We start from the raw sequence: 16594 nt of genomic DNA on the forward strand, positions 1-16594 counted from the left end.
TTTCCAGCCAAACTCAAATTTATGCCCATCAAATAATTCAAGAAAGAGACGTGTTACAGAAAAAATTAGGGTGATCAATGAAACCAGTTGAATTCTAAGGTATGGCTAACAAATGGGTTGTAATGTGATCATGAAGGTTAATGACTGTTTAGAAAGGATAGTTAAAATAGAAAAGACATGATAAATTAGGCAATAGCCGAAACCGGTTTGGCTCAGTGGATAGAGAGTCGGCCTGCAGACTCAAGGGTCCCAGGTTCGATTCCGGTCAAGAGCATGTACCTTGGTTGCGGGCACATCCCCAGTTGGGGGTGTGCAAGAGGCAGCTGATCGATGTTTCTAACTCTCTATCCCTCTCTCTTCCTCTCTGTAAAAAATCAATAAAATATATTTAAAAAAAAGAAATTAGGCAATAACCTGGAACTAAAATTTCTCAGTATTGTAATTAAATCTGAAAGTGGGAAGGAGGAGGTTGGAAGGAAGGAAAAGTGTGCTAAAGATTTATCTTACCCAGAAAAATAGCTATTTTTCCACTGTTGATGCTAATAGGTAGATAAAAGTTTTAACACGTTTGTTAAAATTTGAAAGATAACCCTTAGAAGAGAAGGTTTACATTTATGATAAACTATAGGCCCGGTGCATGAAAATTCATGCATTGGAGGAGGGGTCTCTCAGCCAGCCTGCCCCCTCTCACAGTCTGGGAGCCCTCAGGAGCGGGAGGTGACCTGGTGATCAGGGAAAGGTGACGCCCCCATCACACCTCTGCTGCTGCCACTGCTGGCAGTGTAAGCCTCGGCTGACCCTGGTTACCTGAGCCTCGGCCGGCCCTGGTTACCTGAGCCTTGGGCAGCCCTGGGTGGCTGGGCAGCTGCCATCCGAGGCTTGCCTGCACCTCGGGCCGGCCCTGGGCAGCTGGGGGCTGAGGGCGAGTCCGGCCACATCGTGTGCCTGCCACCCCTCCAGCGAGGCTGAAAGGACTAGGGGACTCTGGTGGGGCTGAAAGGACTGGGTGCCACCATCTTGTGGCTATGGGTGCCACCATCTTTGTGACGGCATGATGGTCAATTTGCATATTCCTTCTTTATTAGATAAGATTATATTACTTTGTACTTCACAAGGAATATACATGCTAAAGAATATATAAAACCTCAGTAAGTTCCAAATGTAAAATTCTTACAGGCTGCATTATCTGACATTACTATAGAAAATATCAAACATAGAAACTAAACATCACAAACCACTTGAAAATTTTAGAAAACAATCTTCCTCACAACTCTTCCATCAGAGATCATCAAAACTGAAATTATAGATATTTGAGAAGTGATTGACTATGAGAATGCTACAAATCAAATTCATGGGAGGCAGCCAAAGTTGTACTCATAGGACAACTCATAGCATTCATTTATTATTATTATTATTATCATCATCATCATCATCATCATCAAACAACAAAGATGGCCAATAAATAAATAAAATTTTCAATTTAAAAAGCTAAATAATAGACAAAAATAGTAGAAAAAAGAATAAAAGAAAAAGAGGTAGAAGAAAGAAGAGTGATGACAAAACAAAATGATTAATTAGAATCAGTAGTCCATCTAAGGAAAAACCGAGAGCTGGCTCTCTGATGCTAGGGGAGATGAAGGGAGTACCAGAAAGCGATGTGTGCTGCGCAGAGAACTACAATCAGATGCTGGACAGAGAGCTCCGGGCGGCCACTTTACTCGATGGTCAAGTGCCCCGGGCAGCCACAGTTGAGCCCAGCATCCCAGCCTTTTCATGGGCATGCTGTGGGGGGGAGGCTCCATCAGCCCCAGAAAGGTCTCCTTTCCTCCTGGCCCCAATTTCCTGGGTGTGTCCTGTGTCCCCGAGCAGAAGATGCCTCAGCTACATAAAGGCGGGTAGCATAGAGCTAACACTCCTGCCCAGGCCAGAAAAGAAAATCCCGCAGCAGGGAAGAGAAAGGCAGCCCCTCCGCACAGCCGACTCTGGGGGTCAGACTATAACATGGGCTGCAGAGTGCCTTAAAGACGGAACAGCTCCCAGGCCTGGAGCAGGGACATCCAGCAGTGCACCTGAAACCAGGAGGGAGGGCCGGACTCTCCTGAAAAAAGAAAGGAAAAGCCAGCATGAAACAGGACAAACTGAACGGCCAAAGGTGCTGAGCACACAGGCTCACACATATAAATACACACACATATACACACACCCATACATACGTGCATACACACATATACATCAATGCACATACATACACATACCCCATACACACATGCAGACACAGCACCCATCTAAATATATAAAAGCCTAATATGCAAATTTTCCCCTCGGGAGTTTGACCAGGAGACTGGGAGTTCAATTGCTCGCTGTGACGTGCGCTGACCACCAGGGGGTGGTGCAGAACGAAGGAAGGCCCCTGCTGGCAGCCGGAAGGCCCCGATGGGCCCTGATCGCAGGCCAGGCCTAGGGACCCTACCCGTGCACAAATTTAGTGCACTGGGCCCCTAATGTGTATACACACACACACACATACACACACACACACACACAGCCTCTCTGCAGCCTGCATGTCCCCATGGCCAGCTTGTGACACATCTAGAACGTCCACGTCCAAATTGTCTTTGTGGGCAGGTTTCGAGTTTTTTCTCCTGAAGGACCAGGGAAAGCGAGGGTGGGTCCAAATAGGGAGGGGGTGCAGTGGGGTGGACAGGGCGCGGGACTGCCCAGTGCACACAGAAGTCTAGCTCAGCCTCACCTCTGGGCAGCTGTGCCACCCGAAACTGCCCAAGTACCCTCTGACCAACCAGCTAGGCAGGGTGGTGTTCCCACGTGAGAGTCGAGGACATTGGCTCCAGGGTGAGACAGGGAGTCGGAGGCTGAGCTGGCCTGGGACCTGGGCTGGGTCTTCCCAGGAGGACACTGCACCTGCCCGACAGGTTACGGTGTAGCTGGGACTCCTGAGGGTGCTCAGGCCGGTGCGGAGAGCAGCCTGGCTGCTGCGGAGGGAGCAGGAGGGGCTGGGGCTGGAGATGCTGCGGGAGCCTGAGCTCACTGCCCGATGGACGCCTCGTGTGCCCCCGGCAATGGGTTTAAACGTGAGATAAACATCAGGCACTGGGACATTCCTTGCAAGTGGCCTGGGGATTTTTCCAAGAGCCTGTTTGGACTGTGGTGGCTGAGGGCCTGGGGTCACCCGGGGCAGTCACCCCACAGAACAGTTTGTGGGTTTGGGGAGAGTGGAGGTGACCGTTAATCCTGAGGCAGGGAAGGGATCTGAGGGCTAGCGAGATCCTGGGAGCCAGGGGGAGAGGGGTCTCTCGGGGTCCTGGCCACCACCTGCAAGCTGGCAATAATGCTCCCTGTCCTACAGGTGGGGAGACCTCAGGGAGGTGCCCCTCAAAGTCACGTTGTTAACCAATGGCAGCACCGGGATCTGAACGGCCCCGTGTGATGGCTCACCCAGGCTCTTTTGTTACGCAGCAGGCCTGACTGGGTGGCCAGGGAGGCGGCTGGATAAACCAGAGGTGGGGGGCGGGGAAAGCGGCAGGCATCAGACGAAGGAAGAAACACCAGCCGGCTTCGGGGTTTCTGCAGCAGCAGAGACTTCAGACCCCAACAGGGGCACCGGCAGGCTCAGCAGAGAAACAGGGGTGTCCCTGAGTGGCCCTTCGTGAGGGGGGCAGCAGAACGGTGCTCCCAGGGGAAAGGGCTCCAACCTGTCGTCTCTGTCACCATCAGGAAAACCTCTCGGGGACCGAAGCCGGGCCACGGCGGGTTGGCTTCTGCCCCTTCCTTGGTTTCACGGGGACCCCCACATCCAGCTCGAACCCTGGGACCAGGCGTGGCGTCTGCAGCCCCGCGGGAACCCGCCCCTCCCCCAGCTCCCTCTGCTTTCCCCCGCTGAGTCCACCTGCGCAGGGCCCGGGTGGTCCGGTAAAACAGAACACCACTGCAGAAATATTCATAAATACTTCAGCGTTTCCCCTGAAATGAAAACAGGATTGTGCAAATATTTACCGGTTTTTCCTGTAAGCAAGCCCTTTCTTGGCGCAGGAGTTGGCTGATTACCGTTCTTACATAAACGAGCCCATATTTCATTCCCTGTTCTCGAAAAATCGGAGAAAACACTTGGCTTATGTACACATTTTTATTACAAAAGTAATCCGTGCTCGTCATAGGAAAATCGGAGGCCACTGCAAAGAATTAAAAAAAAAGAACAACGAAAAGCCCCCGCCTCCCAGGCTCGAGGCGACCGGTGAGAGCAGTCCTCGGGCAGGCTGCCTTCCGGAGTTTTCCCTGCCTCGTCCTCCCTGTAGCTTGGTGCCCGGCTTTTTTTCACTTGACGCGGTACCAGACGTGTTCTCCGCCTTTTGGCGAATTCTTTGGAGCGTCATTTCCCACGTATGCAACCAGTTCCCTGGCTGCAAACATTTCGGGCTTTCTTATTCCCCTCATCTACGAGATGCTAAGCGGCTCTCCGCATTCCCCTGTCCTGTGGATTCTTTTCAGAAAGACCAGCCAAAAAGGAAGTGGCGGGTGTTTTTGTTGTTGTTGTTGTTTTGTTTTGTTTTTGAGGTCCTTGATTTGCTTCAGGGAATTATCCAAAAATTGAATTTTCTGGAGACAGTCTTGGGGGGCACTCCACCCTCCCCCGTCCGACCCTCTTCAGAGAGGACGCCTGGCAGCCGCCGCGGGCTCCGCGGGCTGTTCCGGCCCGTAGCGCTTGCTGACCAGATGGTTTTCCTGTTGTCTGGGTCCCGTGGGCTCCGGCAGGAACCGGGCTGGGCAGCCAGAGGCTGGAGCCCGGAGCTGGCGTCTCATGGGCCACAGGCTCCTACTAATTGTAATGATCCCTGACGTTGATCGGGCACCTGCGAACCATCTACCCATTTCGCCGCTAGGAAACGGAGGCTCCGAGAGGTGAGGGGCCCTTTCCCAGCTCCCCGCTTCCAGCAGAGCCCGTGGGAAGGGGAGCAGCTTGGCACGGCCTCTGCCTGGCACTGAGTCACGGCGGGCCAAGTGGGCCCCTCCGAGGCTTTTGTTTCTGGTCCCCAAACTGAAAGGCAGGAGCTCAGCAAGCCCGAGCAAGCCAGTTCTCCTCCACCCCCGCTCAGGAAGCGGGACCCCACCTGCCTTCGCACAGAAACCATCTCCCCGGGCCCTGCACCCCAGGCAGGTCCGTGAAGGCCTCAGAGCCCTGTGCCCGCGGGGCGGCAGCGGGGTCCTCTGCAGGGCACAGCTCTCCTGCCCCAGCCGGAGGAAGGCGGGGGGAGGGGGGAGGGTAGGAGGGGGCCTCCATACACACCTGGGCTGAGGCCAACCCTGCGCTGCACAGCGGGCTGGCCTGCTGGCTCAGGGACCTTCGGAACTTCACTTTCCAACCTGAAAAGGGAGGGGCCCCGCCCAGTAACCCTCGTGCAGTGCTGCCCGGGAGTGAGGGGTTCTCGGGTCTGTAGGGCTCCTGACAGGCAGTCGGCATCTCCGGTGCCTTTGCATCAGAGGAACTCAGTATTTGTGTCCCGAACCAGGAAGGCTGAGGGGTGAGGTGGGCAGCCACATAGAGGCCTAGGCCTTAAATCCGGAGGATTTAAGGAATCTTGGTCCAAATTCACCAGAAACATAGCCCAGACTCTATTTGAACACTTCCGGTGACGGGGAGCTCACTACTGCAAAGCGCACGCGATCCAGCGGCCATGCAATGAGCAGCTTCGCTGGGCCGGGTCCTCAGAAGAGTAAGGACCTCGCCTGTGCCCGAGGGACCAACACTGTGGCAACCGGGGTGGGAGTAGAGAAAAGAAACGTGTGTGTGTGTGTGTGTGTGCATGTGCGTGTGTGTGCATGCATGTGTGTGTGTGTGTGTGTGTGTCTCTGTGTGTGTCTGTGTGTGTGTCTCTGTGTGTCTGGTGTCGGTGTGTCTGTGTGTCTGTGTCTGTGTGTGTGTCTGGTGTCTGTGTGTCTGCGTCTGTGTGTGTCTATGACTGTGTCTCTGTGTGTATGTCTGTCTGTGTATCTGTGTGTGTGTATCTGTGTGTGTTTGTGTGTGTATCTGTGTGTGTGTGTCTGTGTGTGTTTATGCTTGGTGATCACACGGGTCCCCATTTAGGAGTCTGTGACCTTGGATGAATCGCTCTCTGACCCCTGGTCTGTACAATAGACATAACAGGCCCAGGAAGGACAGTCACCTCGCCCTCCGTCCCCAGCCCCCCCTCCCCGCACCCCCTTCCTTCACAGAAAAGATGAACTCCATTTTGCCCAGCGGCTGAGGCGCCTGCCCCAGCCACCCAGCCAGGGCCCGCCCTGCGGGGCTCCCGGTCCAGGCATGCTGTGGGCCCCTGTGCTGGGACTCAGGGCCTCCGCTTCTCCGGTCCTGGAGAGTCCGGCCCGTCCCTGGGCAGGTCAGCTCTCAGACACACGCGCGCCCCCCCCCCCCCCCCCGCTTCCTGGAAAAGGCAGAGTGTGGGCAGAACCGAGAGCTCTGGAATCAGAAGGATGACTCCCTGGATCCCAACCAGCTCACCTTCCGCGGCAGAGCTGGGCAGAGGCCGTGGCCACGGGGCTGCTTTGACTTGACTGTGGCTTTGACTCGGGCAGGCCTGACCGGGTGGGGCCGGGACCTGGGATCCTTGGAGCTTTCGGGGCGCAGGGCAGGGAGGCTGAGCCACTCCCCATGAAGGGGAACGTGCTAAGACGCATTCCGCCCATCTTAAGAGTCTCTGGGTGCCGGTGAGAGAGGACATGAACCCCGGGAAACACAGCACGCCAATCCCATTGCTTCTGCTCGCGTGCTTCTCAGGACGGGAGCTCGCTGCTTCCCCGTGCAGCGTGTTTTCTCTCCAGGGACCTGCTCGGGCAAAGGTCTCCAGCACCAGCTGTGACAACTGCTCCTTCTCCCAGTGACGGCCCCGAGATGTCGAGGCCTTTATCCGGGCCCCACCTGGAACTCAGTGATGGAGGCAGGCCTGGCACCGGGGCTCTGAAGCTCAGACAATACTCCTTCCACCTCTTTGCTAGAGAGTCTCAGACGAGGGAGGGATCTCTGCTAGCCGAGAGGTCAGGGAAGGCTCCCCAGAGGAGGTGACAGTAGAGATGGCCCTTAATGACGGCACTAGGATGTGGCTTGATGGCCCAATTCGTTGTGTCCAGCCCGCCACGTCTGTGCTCTTTCCTGCTCTGCCTCACAGTGAGCATGGCAAAGGGGAATATACGCTAATTGGATGGATGGATGGATGGATGGATGGATGGATGGATGGATGGATGGATGGATGGACGGACGGACGGACGGACATGTGGGTGGGTGGATGGATGGATGGATGGATGGATGAATAGATGGATGGATGGATGGATGGATGGATGGATGGATGGATGGATGGATGGATGGATGGATAGACGGATGGATGGATGGATGGATGGACGGACGGACGGGCAGGAAGGCCACCCCCAGAGGCGAGCAGGCAGTGGGAGAGGTCCCTTCAGAGCCGAGGGCATCTTGTGAGGAGTCTTAGGTGCCAAACATTTCTGGCCCCACGGCTTGTTTTGCTCTGCAGCTGGCTCAGAGTCTCCGTTTATTGTGTCTTCCCCTGTTGTGTAAACCAGGCTGGGTGACCAGAGGTCACGGCACACACTTGCGTGTGGCCGAGAAGCCGGGCCGGCCGCCAGCTTGGCGGAGGCCCCTGGCCGGCTGCCCTCTCCTCCCACCCCAGCAGGGCCCGTGCCTCCCCCGGCCCCCCGCCCTCCAGGGAGCGGGGCATCTGCGGCTGGGGCGCGCGCTCTTCAGCACACCCAGGCCTGCGGGTCCCCAGCGGCCTCTTGTCTGGCAAGCACTCCCGCTGGACCCGTGACTTTGGCTTTTGCTCCTTGCAAGAACATTTTTTTTTATTGTTGTTGTTTTTTTTTGTTTGTTTGTTTTTTTTTTTGATATTTTTATTGATTTCAGAGAGGAAGGGAGAGGGAGAGAAAGAGAAACATCAATGATGAGAATCATTGATTGGCTGCCTCCTGCACGCCCCCTGCTGGGGATCGAGCCCACAACCCAGGCATGTGCCCTGACTGGTCCAGGAATCGAACCATAACGTCCTGGTTCATAGATCGACGCTCAACCACTGAGCAATGCCAGCTGGGCACAAGAATTTCTACATCCTCCTCCTTCTAAATTATTTACTTGCTTGGGACAGAAACCCTGGGGCATGCAGGAAAGCGGGAAGAGGACATCTTTGCCATCCACCCAAGGCAGAGGCTCTGAGGGTTTCAGTGATGCCCACCTCGGCCTGGCATGGGCGGCGGGCATGGCGCTTGGGGTATAACCACGTTTATAGCCGGATGTTAGCACACGGCTCTGTCTTCCGCACGGGATGGGGGCAGGTGTAGGATGATAAAATGAAAAAAAAGCAGGGGGTCTGGGTACCAGGATTCCAGGACCTGGGCTCAAGGCGGGGCTCTGCCACGCGCTGGCCGTGTCCTGGGAGAATGGCCACCTCTCTGGGCCTCGGCGTCCCCATCTATGAGGGAACTGATGCAAGTGTCCAGAGCTTCCCAGGTGGCTACCCAGGGTCCTGGCAGGGTGGCCAGGGACAGCCCTCAGGCGAGAGGAAGAGGACAGTGCCTGGACAGGAACCCCACCCTTCCCTGCCCTTACGACGGCCCCTCGCGCTCGGCCCTCAGCCGCTCCAGGCCTGGAAGTGCCCCCCGACCCCAGTCACCTCTGACCTGGACCAGAGCCGACTAACCACTGTGCTACATCGGCCAGGGCAGAACTCTGGGAGATTTTAATATGTTTAAATGCTCTTTAATGAGGTCATGTTATCTTTTAAACCCAAAGGGGAGACGTTTTTTTTTTTTTTAAGGGGAAGGAGTGGTGTCAGGGTGTCAGATAAAGTTGCTCATTCATTAAAACTACAGAACCCAAAGCCGGGACAAGACACAAAACACACTGAACGGAGTAGCCTACCCACAATGCACAGGGACGAGGGACAGGGGACGAGGGGCCCGGGGTACTGAGGGGAGCAGGTCGGGGAGGCTGCTCTGACCTCTGGTGGGGAAAGCAGGTGAGTGAGTGGCTCTGCCCGGAGGTCCCCCCGTGCCCCCCTGCAAATGTTTCCAACACCCCAGGCTCCTGGTGTCCAAATGCTGGAGGGCCCACGCGTGTGGGAGGTGGAACGGAGCCCAAGCTCTCGGTTCCGGGACCCGAGCTCACGTCCCAGGACCCGCCCCCTCCCCAGGCAGCTCAGGTCTGTTTGCAGAGCCAAGGACCCCGGGGAGCTGCGCGGAGGCCGCACTCCCCCTCCTGAGGCTGATCCGGGACCGGGGCCCCTCCCTGCCCCACCTGTACTCGCTGTGGCCTGAGGGTCACCCTTGTGGCCACCCACAGAGAGGGGTTTTAGAGCAGCCCCCACTGGCCAACCCCCACGGGAAGCCAGGTGGCAGAGAGCCCAGTGGGGCCCCCGCAGGGTCCGCGGGGCGCGGCCTGACCAGGGGCAGCCCTCAGCAGCTCTCCACGGAGGTCCTGCCCCGCGCACCCACGCAGGCAGGAAAACATTTATCCTGGGAGGCGTTGGGAAAGGGTCCGGAGCCATGAGACAGCTCCGCGGCCCCGTGTTTATGTGAGCCCGCGGAGGGAAGCGTGTTTAAGTGAGCTTCTTGGACAGAATTCCGAGGGAGGTGGTGTGCAGTGAGTCAGCAGCTGTGAGTTCCTTCCAAAGCATCGGCTTGAAAAATGAGAGGGAGGACCGGCTGGGGCCACCGCCTCCCCACGCCCACCCCGGCCAGGGCTCCGGCCAGGGCCTGCCCAGGCCCGGTGGGTGCGGAGAGCCAGGGGGGACAAAGGGGCTCACTCAGGGTCACACACACAGGCCCCCCTCCCGACCACCGTCACCCCACTGTGCCCGTGTGCCCGCCACGCCACGCCACGCCACGCTCCCCCGCCAAATTCCTTTAAATGCTTCTCCTACACCTGACCTGATAATCCCAGGATGCACGAGTCAGGGTCCCAGGAGGAAAGAGAGGCACCCTGGGTCCTGTGGCCGGTGGTCACAGAGGGCCTGCTGGCAGGTGCAGACAGCGGGCGGGCAGCCCAGGTCCCACTCCGCCCACACTCCCTCCCGCCTGAGGCCTGAGCTCGCAAGAGGTGGCCTCACCAGCCCGACAAGGACCCTGACAGCCAGCCCTGGAGGCCCCAGGGAGGGGGCTGAGAGGCAGCGGCCCTCCTCACTCTCCTCCCTCCCTCAGCCTCCGGCCGGGCCCCCACTGGCCAAACCCCAGGGGAAGCCCAGTGGCCCTACAGGGTCTGCAGGGAGCGTGGCCTCAGCAGCTCCCACAGAGGTCCTGCCCCAGGGCACCCACGCAGGCAGGCAGGCATGCACACACGCACATGCACAAACACGCACATGCACATATACACACACGCGCACACACGCACATGCACGCATGCACGCACATACCTCCAAACAGACACAGAGAAACCCTAGAATGGCCTCCGCCTCCCACTTCCCCGGGTCCTCACCCCTCCGGCCTCTGGGCAGCTGGGAACTGAAGGCCTCACCTCTGCTTTGAAAACGAGAGCCATGTTTGCAGCCATTCGCAAGCAAGTAGGGGCCAGCTCGGCTGATTCCCCAAATCTGGGGTCCCCCCGCCAGGTCCACCCCGTGGGGAGCCCTGGGCTCCTGTGGCTCCAGAGCAGTGTCACTGTCCTCGAGGGGACGGGAGGCCCTGCCAGCAGCTGAGGCCCGTGGGCCAGAGGGGAGCCCCAGGGGGGCCGGGAGGCCTGGCTTCCCTCCGCCCCCTGGACCTCAGCACCCAAAACACTCAGTCACCGTCACTGAGGAATGAGTGACCACAGCACCTGACCCCGAGCACTTCCTCTCCGGGGGCAGCCCGGCCCCCCGAACGGTGACACCTGCCGGCCTCTCCCTCCGGGGCCGCCTCCTCGGGGATCAGGACGCGGCTCTCAGGCGTCCGTCCACTCCCAGGCGTGACCTCGGCCCGGCTGGGGGCTCCTGCCGACGTTAACGAGAGCCCACTGACTGCGTTCCCTCACTTCCTGCGTGCCAACCGGGCTTTCTGTTTCTGACGAGTCCCCATTTCCTGAACCAATTTCCACGGCCTTATCGCCTCCTCCCACAGCTGAGCTAGGACAGCTGTGCGCGTTCGCAGACCCCTCGCCGAGGAGGGCTGAAGGGGGGCGGCAGATCGGGGTACACCCGTGCACACGCACGTGCGCCCTTGCACCCAGCTCTGCACACCGCCCAGCTCTGCACACGGCCCCGCGGGATCCTGGCGAGAGCCCCAGGTGTGGCCCCGGGAGGGGGTGAAGCCCCCCTCCAGGTTTGCCAGCAGGGGCTCGGGGCAGGAGGCCGCACCTCTCTGCACCCCTGTCCTCCTCGGTGGGGCCGGTGTGCGGCGTGCCTCCCTCCCGGGGTGCGGCCAAACGGGGGGGCAGAGACAGGCTCTGGCCCCGGGAGCCCCACTGGGCAGAAGGGCTTACACCTGTGACTGGGACGCAGGTGAGGCACGTGGTGGCGGCAGCCACAGGTTGAACCCACCTCTGCACCCACCTCCCTCCTCACACTCTAAGCGCCTCGTTCCGTCAGAGTTCCCGTCTAATTCACCCCCGTCACATCCAGGTGAGCCTGCGTGCACGCCAGGCCCTGCCCTGCGCACAACTCACACCCGCACCTGCCCACCTGCCCACCTGCCACACCTGTCGCACCTGCCGCACCTGCCACACCTGTTGCACCTGCACAGAGCACCTCACACCCGAAGGGCCAGGTCTGAGCGCCTGATCCTGTGTCTCCACGTCAGCCACCCCGTCTCCCCTTCCCAGGAGAGGGCAGCCCCTGGGGGACAGGGCGGGGGCTGGGCACCTCCTCCCCCTCCTGCCCAGCCCCTCCGTTTCCAACCTGGCACCGGGCATGTCAGTTCGTCTCTAAACGCCCCTGGAAGCCTCCTCCTGGGCCCCCCCACCTGGGCCTCAAGGAAGGGCTGCGCCCACTCCCGGGTCTCCCTGCGTCCACGCTGTCCCCTCCCACCCACTGCAATCCCGACTCCCGCAGCCACGGGCCCGGCAGCATCCACACCGGCTTCTTCCTGCCGGGCCTCTGCTGGGGCTCCTCCCGCCCAGACATCCTCCTCGCACCCAGTGCCGCCGTCACCGTCCACTCCGCCACCCTCGGGTCCCGTCATCACCGCCGCGTCCCCTGGGCCCGTGCTGCGTGCTGTGCTGGGGCCTTTAGATCATGGACTGTTCAATGACGATTGAGTAATATCCGCTTCTCCAGGCGCTGGGCTTCCTCGTCCCCGCACCCAGCGCGGGGCAGACCTGCTGCGGGGAGGAGCCCGGCTCCCGCCTCAGGGAGTGTGCGTGTGTGTTCGGGTCCCCCGCCTGCCACTTACCCCTCTTTCTCTTCCAGTCGGCACAGGCGAGGCCTCGCTCACGTCCCGCTCGGAGCCCAAATGTTCTCTCCCTGGAAGAGGCCCGTTTTCCTGTCTGTCCATGACGACCCGGTGCCCACCACGGCCTTCTTCAGGTGAGTCAGCGACCCCTCCACTCCCATTCCCCGGGGGCGGGGTGCCCCTGGGGGACGCTCAGGGCCGGACAGGGCAGCCCTCCTCTCCTGGACCTCAGGGGAAGCAACAGGTGTTGCAAAAGCCAAAGGAACCCCTCCCGGGGCTGGGAGGCCGGGGATCGCCTCCCCCTGGGCCTGCGGGGGTGGGGGGTCAGTGGGCGGCTCTGTGGGGTGAGGGCAGGGGTGTGCAGGAAAAGGACCCATTTCTGGGGGTCATGCGTGAGCTATCCTGGATGAACTTGGACATGAAGATGGTGAAACTAAAGTCAACACCCAGGAGTCCCAAGGAGATGCGCCAGGTCGCCATGGAGACGGGATGTGGCCAGCACCTGGCTGGCATCTGGCGGAAGGCCAGGACCCTCGAGAGAGAGGACATGGGGGAATCTGTCCCGAGTAGAAGCAGCAAAAAAGGAGGGTCAGTCCTGAAGGGGAGAGGGCCTTCTTGGCCGGGGCCTGTAGCTGACTCCCACAGACGCCCTCCAGGCCACCTCCTGACCGTCCTGCAGCTTCCCCGAGCCCGCCCGGCCAGGGCCCCCCTGCTGGCTGAGGCCTGTCTGTGGAGCGCTCACAAGTAGCCTCTGGGGGACCCATGTCTGAGCTGGGCCTGGGGAGCCCACTCCCTGTGGGGCTGCTGGGGAGGCAGGTCCCCGTAGCTGCAGGGATGGGCCACGGCTGGACCGAGGGGCTGTCCCCCCGGGAGCCTGCCTGTTTGCCCAGGGCAGGAATGTAAGGACCCGGTGACCCTCGTCCCTGCTCCCTGACGTCGGGGCCTCAGCCGGAAGGCTGAACGGCCGGTGTTCCCGGGGTGAGCCACTGCGTCCACGTGGAACCGGACAATCCACTACTCGAGCCAATTCAGCAGAGACAGGGTTGAATCATTCTGAGCGTTTATCCCAATCCTGCGGGCAGCATGGGAGCAGCAGGTCATCCACAGACATCTGCTCTGCATCCCCCCCCCCCCGCCCCCCCATAAGCAGCTGCTTCTATTGGGTAGAAGGACAGAGATTCCAGAGGGAAGGAGGCAAAGGGTGTGCCACATGGGCAGTTTACAGGGAATGGGGATTTGCAAAGGCCTGTGGGTATGCAAGGCCGGGGGTGGGGGGGTCTTCAAAGGGCTGGAGGCTCTGGTTTCTGGTTTCCTTGAACATAGGCAGGTCCCGGATGAGGACAGATGGGGAGGACAGGGTGCATGTCCAGGTGAGCTCCCCGGTCCAGGCTAGAATGCGCCTCCTCTAACCAGAACAAAACCATCGTGGCTCACAGAGCATGGCTGATATTTCTTACCATCACAGCTGGCTCCCAGTGTTCTAGCTCTGGCCCTGTCGCGAGGATGGGTCTCTGGTGCCACGCACTGTCCCACCTCTGCCACCAGGGCTGGGAAGCCGGTCTGAGTCCTGTGCCCTCACGGAGAGAGAAACTGGACCCCCCTTGAAGGAGGCGTACCAACACATTGTCGGGCTATGAAAACCGCAGGGACAGTCTCCCCAGGGCGCATGTCCCGCCCCCTCCCTTCCTCAGCGCCCGCTGTGGCCCCCTCGCTCGCCTCTTCCCACCTCTAACAGCTAGTCTGCCTTCCAGAACATGCCAGCGGCTCCCCCTCTGGCCTCGGCCTGGCCTGGCCTCTCTCCTTCCTGTCTCCTTCCTCATCCCCCGACACCCAGCTTCAGAGTCACCTCCAACCTGCTCCCCTGCCCCCGTGCTGTGTCCCATGCCCCTCGTCCCGCCCCTGGGCACTCATCCGATCCCCTCTGGGCTCCTACAGCCGGGGCAGGGCATGGCTCAGAGAAGACACTCCAGACTCGTGGAAAGGGGAGGTGCATGATGAGTGTCAATCACAGGTCTCCAGTCCGGGAAGCAGAGGGACTTTTTCTGGGAATCCCAGAGCCAACCAGCAAGCTCTTTCCCAGGATCTGTTGCTCAAGGCCTCCCCCTGAGCCTGCCCAGCAATCACCCGCCCAGGAAAAGCCCCTCTCCTTCTGCCTTCCCTCCCCACCCCGGGGCAGTAGGCACAGGCCTCATTAGTCCTGCCCTCTGGGCTGTGTGTTCAGCTTCCCAGCGGGTCCTCGTGCCCACGCTTGCATTCGAATCTTGCAACAGCCGTGCAAGGCAAAGAGCACAAACTGGAAGCTCAGGAAGGTCCACAATGGTAGGTCGTTGAGATTCAGAGAGGTTAATCCACTTACCCAAGGTCACACAGCTAGTGAATGAGCCAGGATTTGAACCCGGGAGGACCGTCTGGCCCCCACCCCCTGCCCTCCCTCTCTGTTACGTAAGCTCCGGTCACTATCAGCGCTGATGGAGGAACGGCAACCTGATGTCCCCTCTACCAGGAGAAAGGGCGGGCAGAGGGGCTGTGGTCTGAGCCCGGCTGGACTCCCCCTGTCTGGCATGATATCATGTTTCTGTTCTAATAAACTAATTACCTGTGGCCAGACCACGCGAGGCTGAGCGGTGACCGGCCTCTGGGAAGGGCCCACGCAATACGGAAGGAATGTGCTCCGGATCCTCCCATCACGGAAGCTCCACGGAGGCCCCGGTCCAGGCCTCATGATGGTTGGTGCTGGGGATGGATGCTGGCCCAGGAAACATCCCCTCGGAGCCGCGAGACCAGGAACAGGGGCCGTCCGTTTAGGCGGGAGGCGCCCCCGAGGCCCGGGAGTCTGAGCATGGTCGGCGGCAGAGAGGGCCCCATTCACCCCAGACTGCGCCTTCCGCCTTCCGCAAGCTGTCCGAGGACTGCCCCTCCTCCTGCGTCCATCGTCCCTCCTCCCTCCTGTGACCTGGAGGTGTAACCGCCCCCCCTCTCCTTTCTTCCAGCGCTGACATGCTCAACATCACCTCGCAAGCCGTGCTGCCGGCCAACGGGACCCCCGCGCAGGGCGGCGGCTGCGTGCACGAGGAGCTGTGGGGCTGGCTCAACAGCATCCAGGCGCCCTTCCTCTGGGTCCTGTTCGTGCTGGCGCTGCTCGAGAACGTCTTCGTGCTCGGCGTCTTCGGCCTGCACCAGAGCCGCTGCACCGTGGCCGAGATCTACCTGAGCAACCTGGCCGCGGCCGACCTGATCCTGGCCTGCGGGCTGCCCTTCTGGGCCGTCACCATCGCCAACAACTTCGACTGGCTCTTCGGGGAGGCGCTGTGCCGCGTGGTGAACACCCTGGCCTACATGAACCTGTACAGCAGCATCTGCTTCCTCATGCTGGTGAGCATCGACCGCTACCTGGCCCTGGTGAAGACCATGTCCGCGGGCCGGCTGCGCGGCGTGCGCTGCGCCAAGCTCTACAGCCTGGTGATCTGGGGGTGCGCGCTGCTCCTCAGCTCCCCCATGCTGGCCTTCCGCACCATGAAGGACTACCGGGACGAGGGCTACAACGTCACGGCCTGCGTCATCACCTACCCGTCGCGCACCTGGGAGGTGTTCACCAACCTGCTCCTGAACCTGGTGGGCTTCCTCCTGCCGCTGGGCGTCATCGGCTTCTGCACCGCGCGGATCATGCGGGTGCTCCGCCACAACGAGATGCAGAAGTTCAAGGAGATCCAGACGGAGCGGCGGGCCACGGTGCTGGTGCTGGCCGTGCTGCTGCTGTTCGTGGTCTGCTGGCTGCCCTTCCAGGTCAGCACCTTCCTGGACACGCTGCTGCGCCTGGGCGTCCTCTCCGGCTGCCGGGACGAGCACGTGGTGGACGTCTTCACGCAGATCTCCTCCTACGTGGCCTACAGCAACAGCTGCCTCAACCCGCTGGTGTACGCCATCGTGGGCAAGCGCTTCCGCAAGAAGTGCCGGGAGGTGTACCAGCGCCTGTGCCGGCGCGGCGGCTGCGCGGCCCAGCCCAGCCCGACCGAGAGCTCCATGGGCACGCTGCGCACCTCCATCTCCGTGGAGCGGCAGATCCACAAGCTGCCACGCTGGGTGGGGAGCAGCCAGTGAGCGAGGCCGCCGGGGCCGCCGTGAGTGGGGGAGGGTCTCGGACAGTTGCTCCTCCGGGATGTGCCTTGCGGGTGGCAGCCACCTCGCCCGCCGTGAGCCGGGCAGCGGGCCGGTGTCC

At 60.3% G+C, this 16594-nt stretch overlaps 1 protein-coding gene across 2 annotated transcripts in view; it reads left to right on the forward strand.

Annotated features, from left to right (window-relative positions):
- The window catches only part of BDKRB2 (bradykinin receptor B2), a 21859-nt gene extending 5381 nt beyond the window's left edge, over positions 1-16478 (forward strand). The window contains exons 1-3 of one of the 2 annotated variants that reach the window (XM_054715743.1): positions 4731-4914; positions 12396-12512; positions 15369-16478. In XM_054715743.1, the coding sequence (XP_054571718.1) occupies positions 4814-4914; positions 12396-12512; positions 15369-16476 (1326 nt within the window). In that variant the 5' untranslated portion in view covers positions 4731-4813 and the 3' untranslated portion in view covers positions 16477-16478. Of the gene's footprint in view, positions 1-4730; positions 4915-12395; positions 12513-15368 lie in introns of those variants that run through there. The other variant, XM_008154790.3, reaches the window with a different exon arrangement.
- Positions 16479-16594: the final 116 nt, after the last annotated feature.

The sequence above is a fragment of the Eptesicus fuscus genome, chromosome 5 (assembly GCF_027574615.1).
Source record: "Eptesicus fuscus isolate TK198812 chromosome 5, DD_ASM_mEF_20220401, whole genome shotgun sequence".
Taxonomy (NCBI): Eukaryota; Metazoa; Chordata; class Mammalia; order Chiroptera; family Vespertilionidae; genus Eptesicus; species Eptesicus fuscus.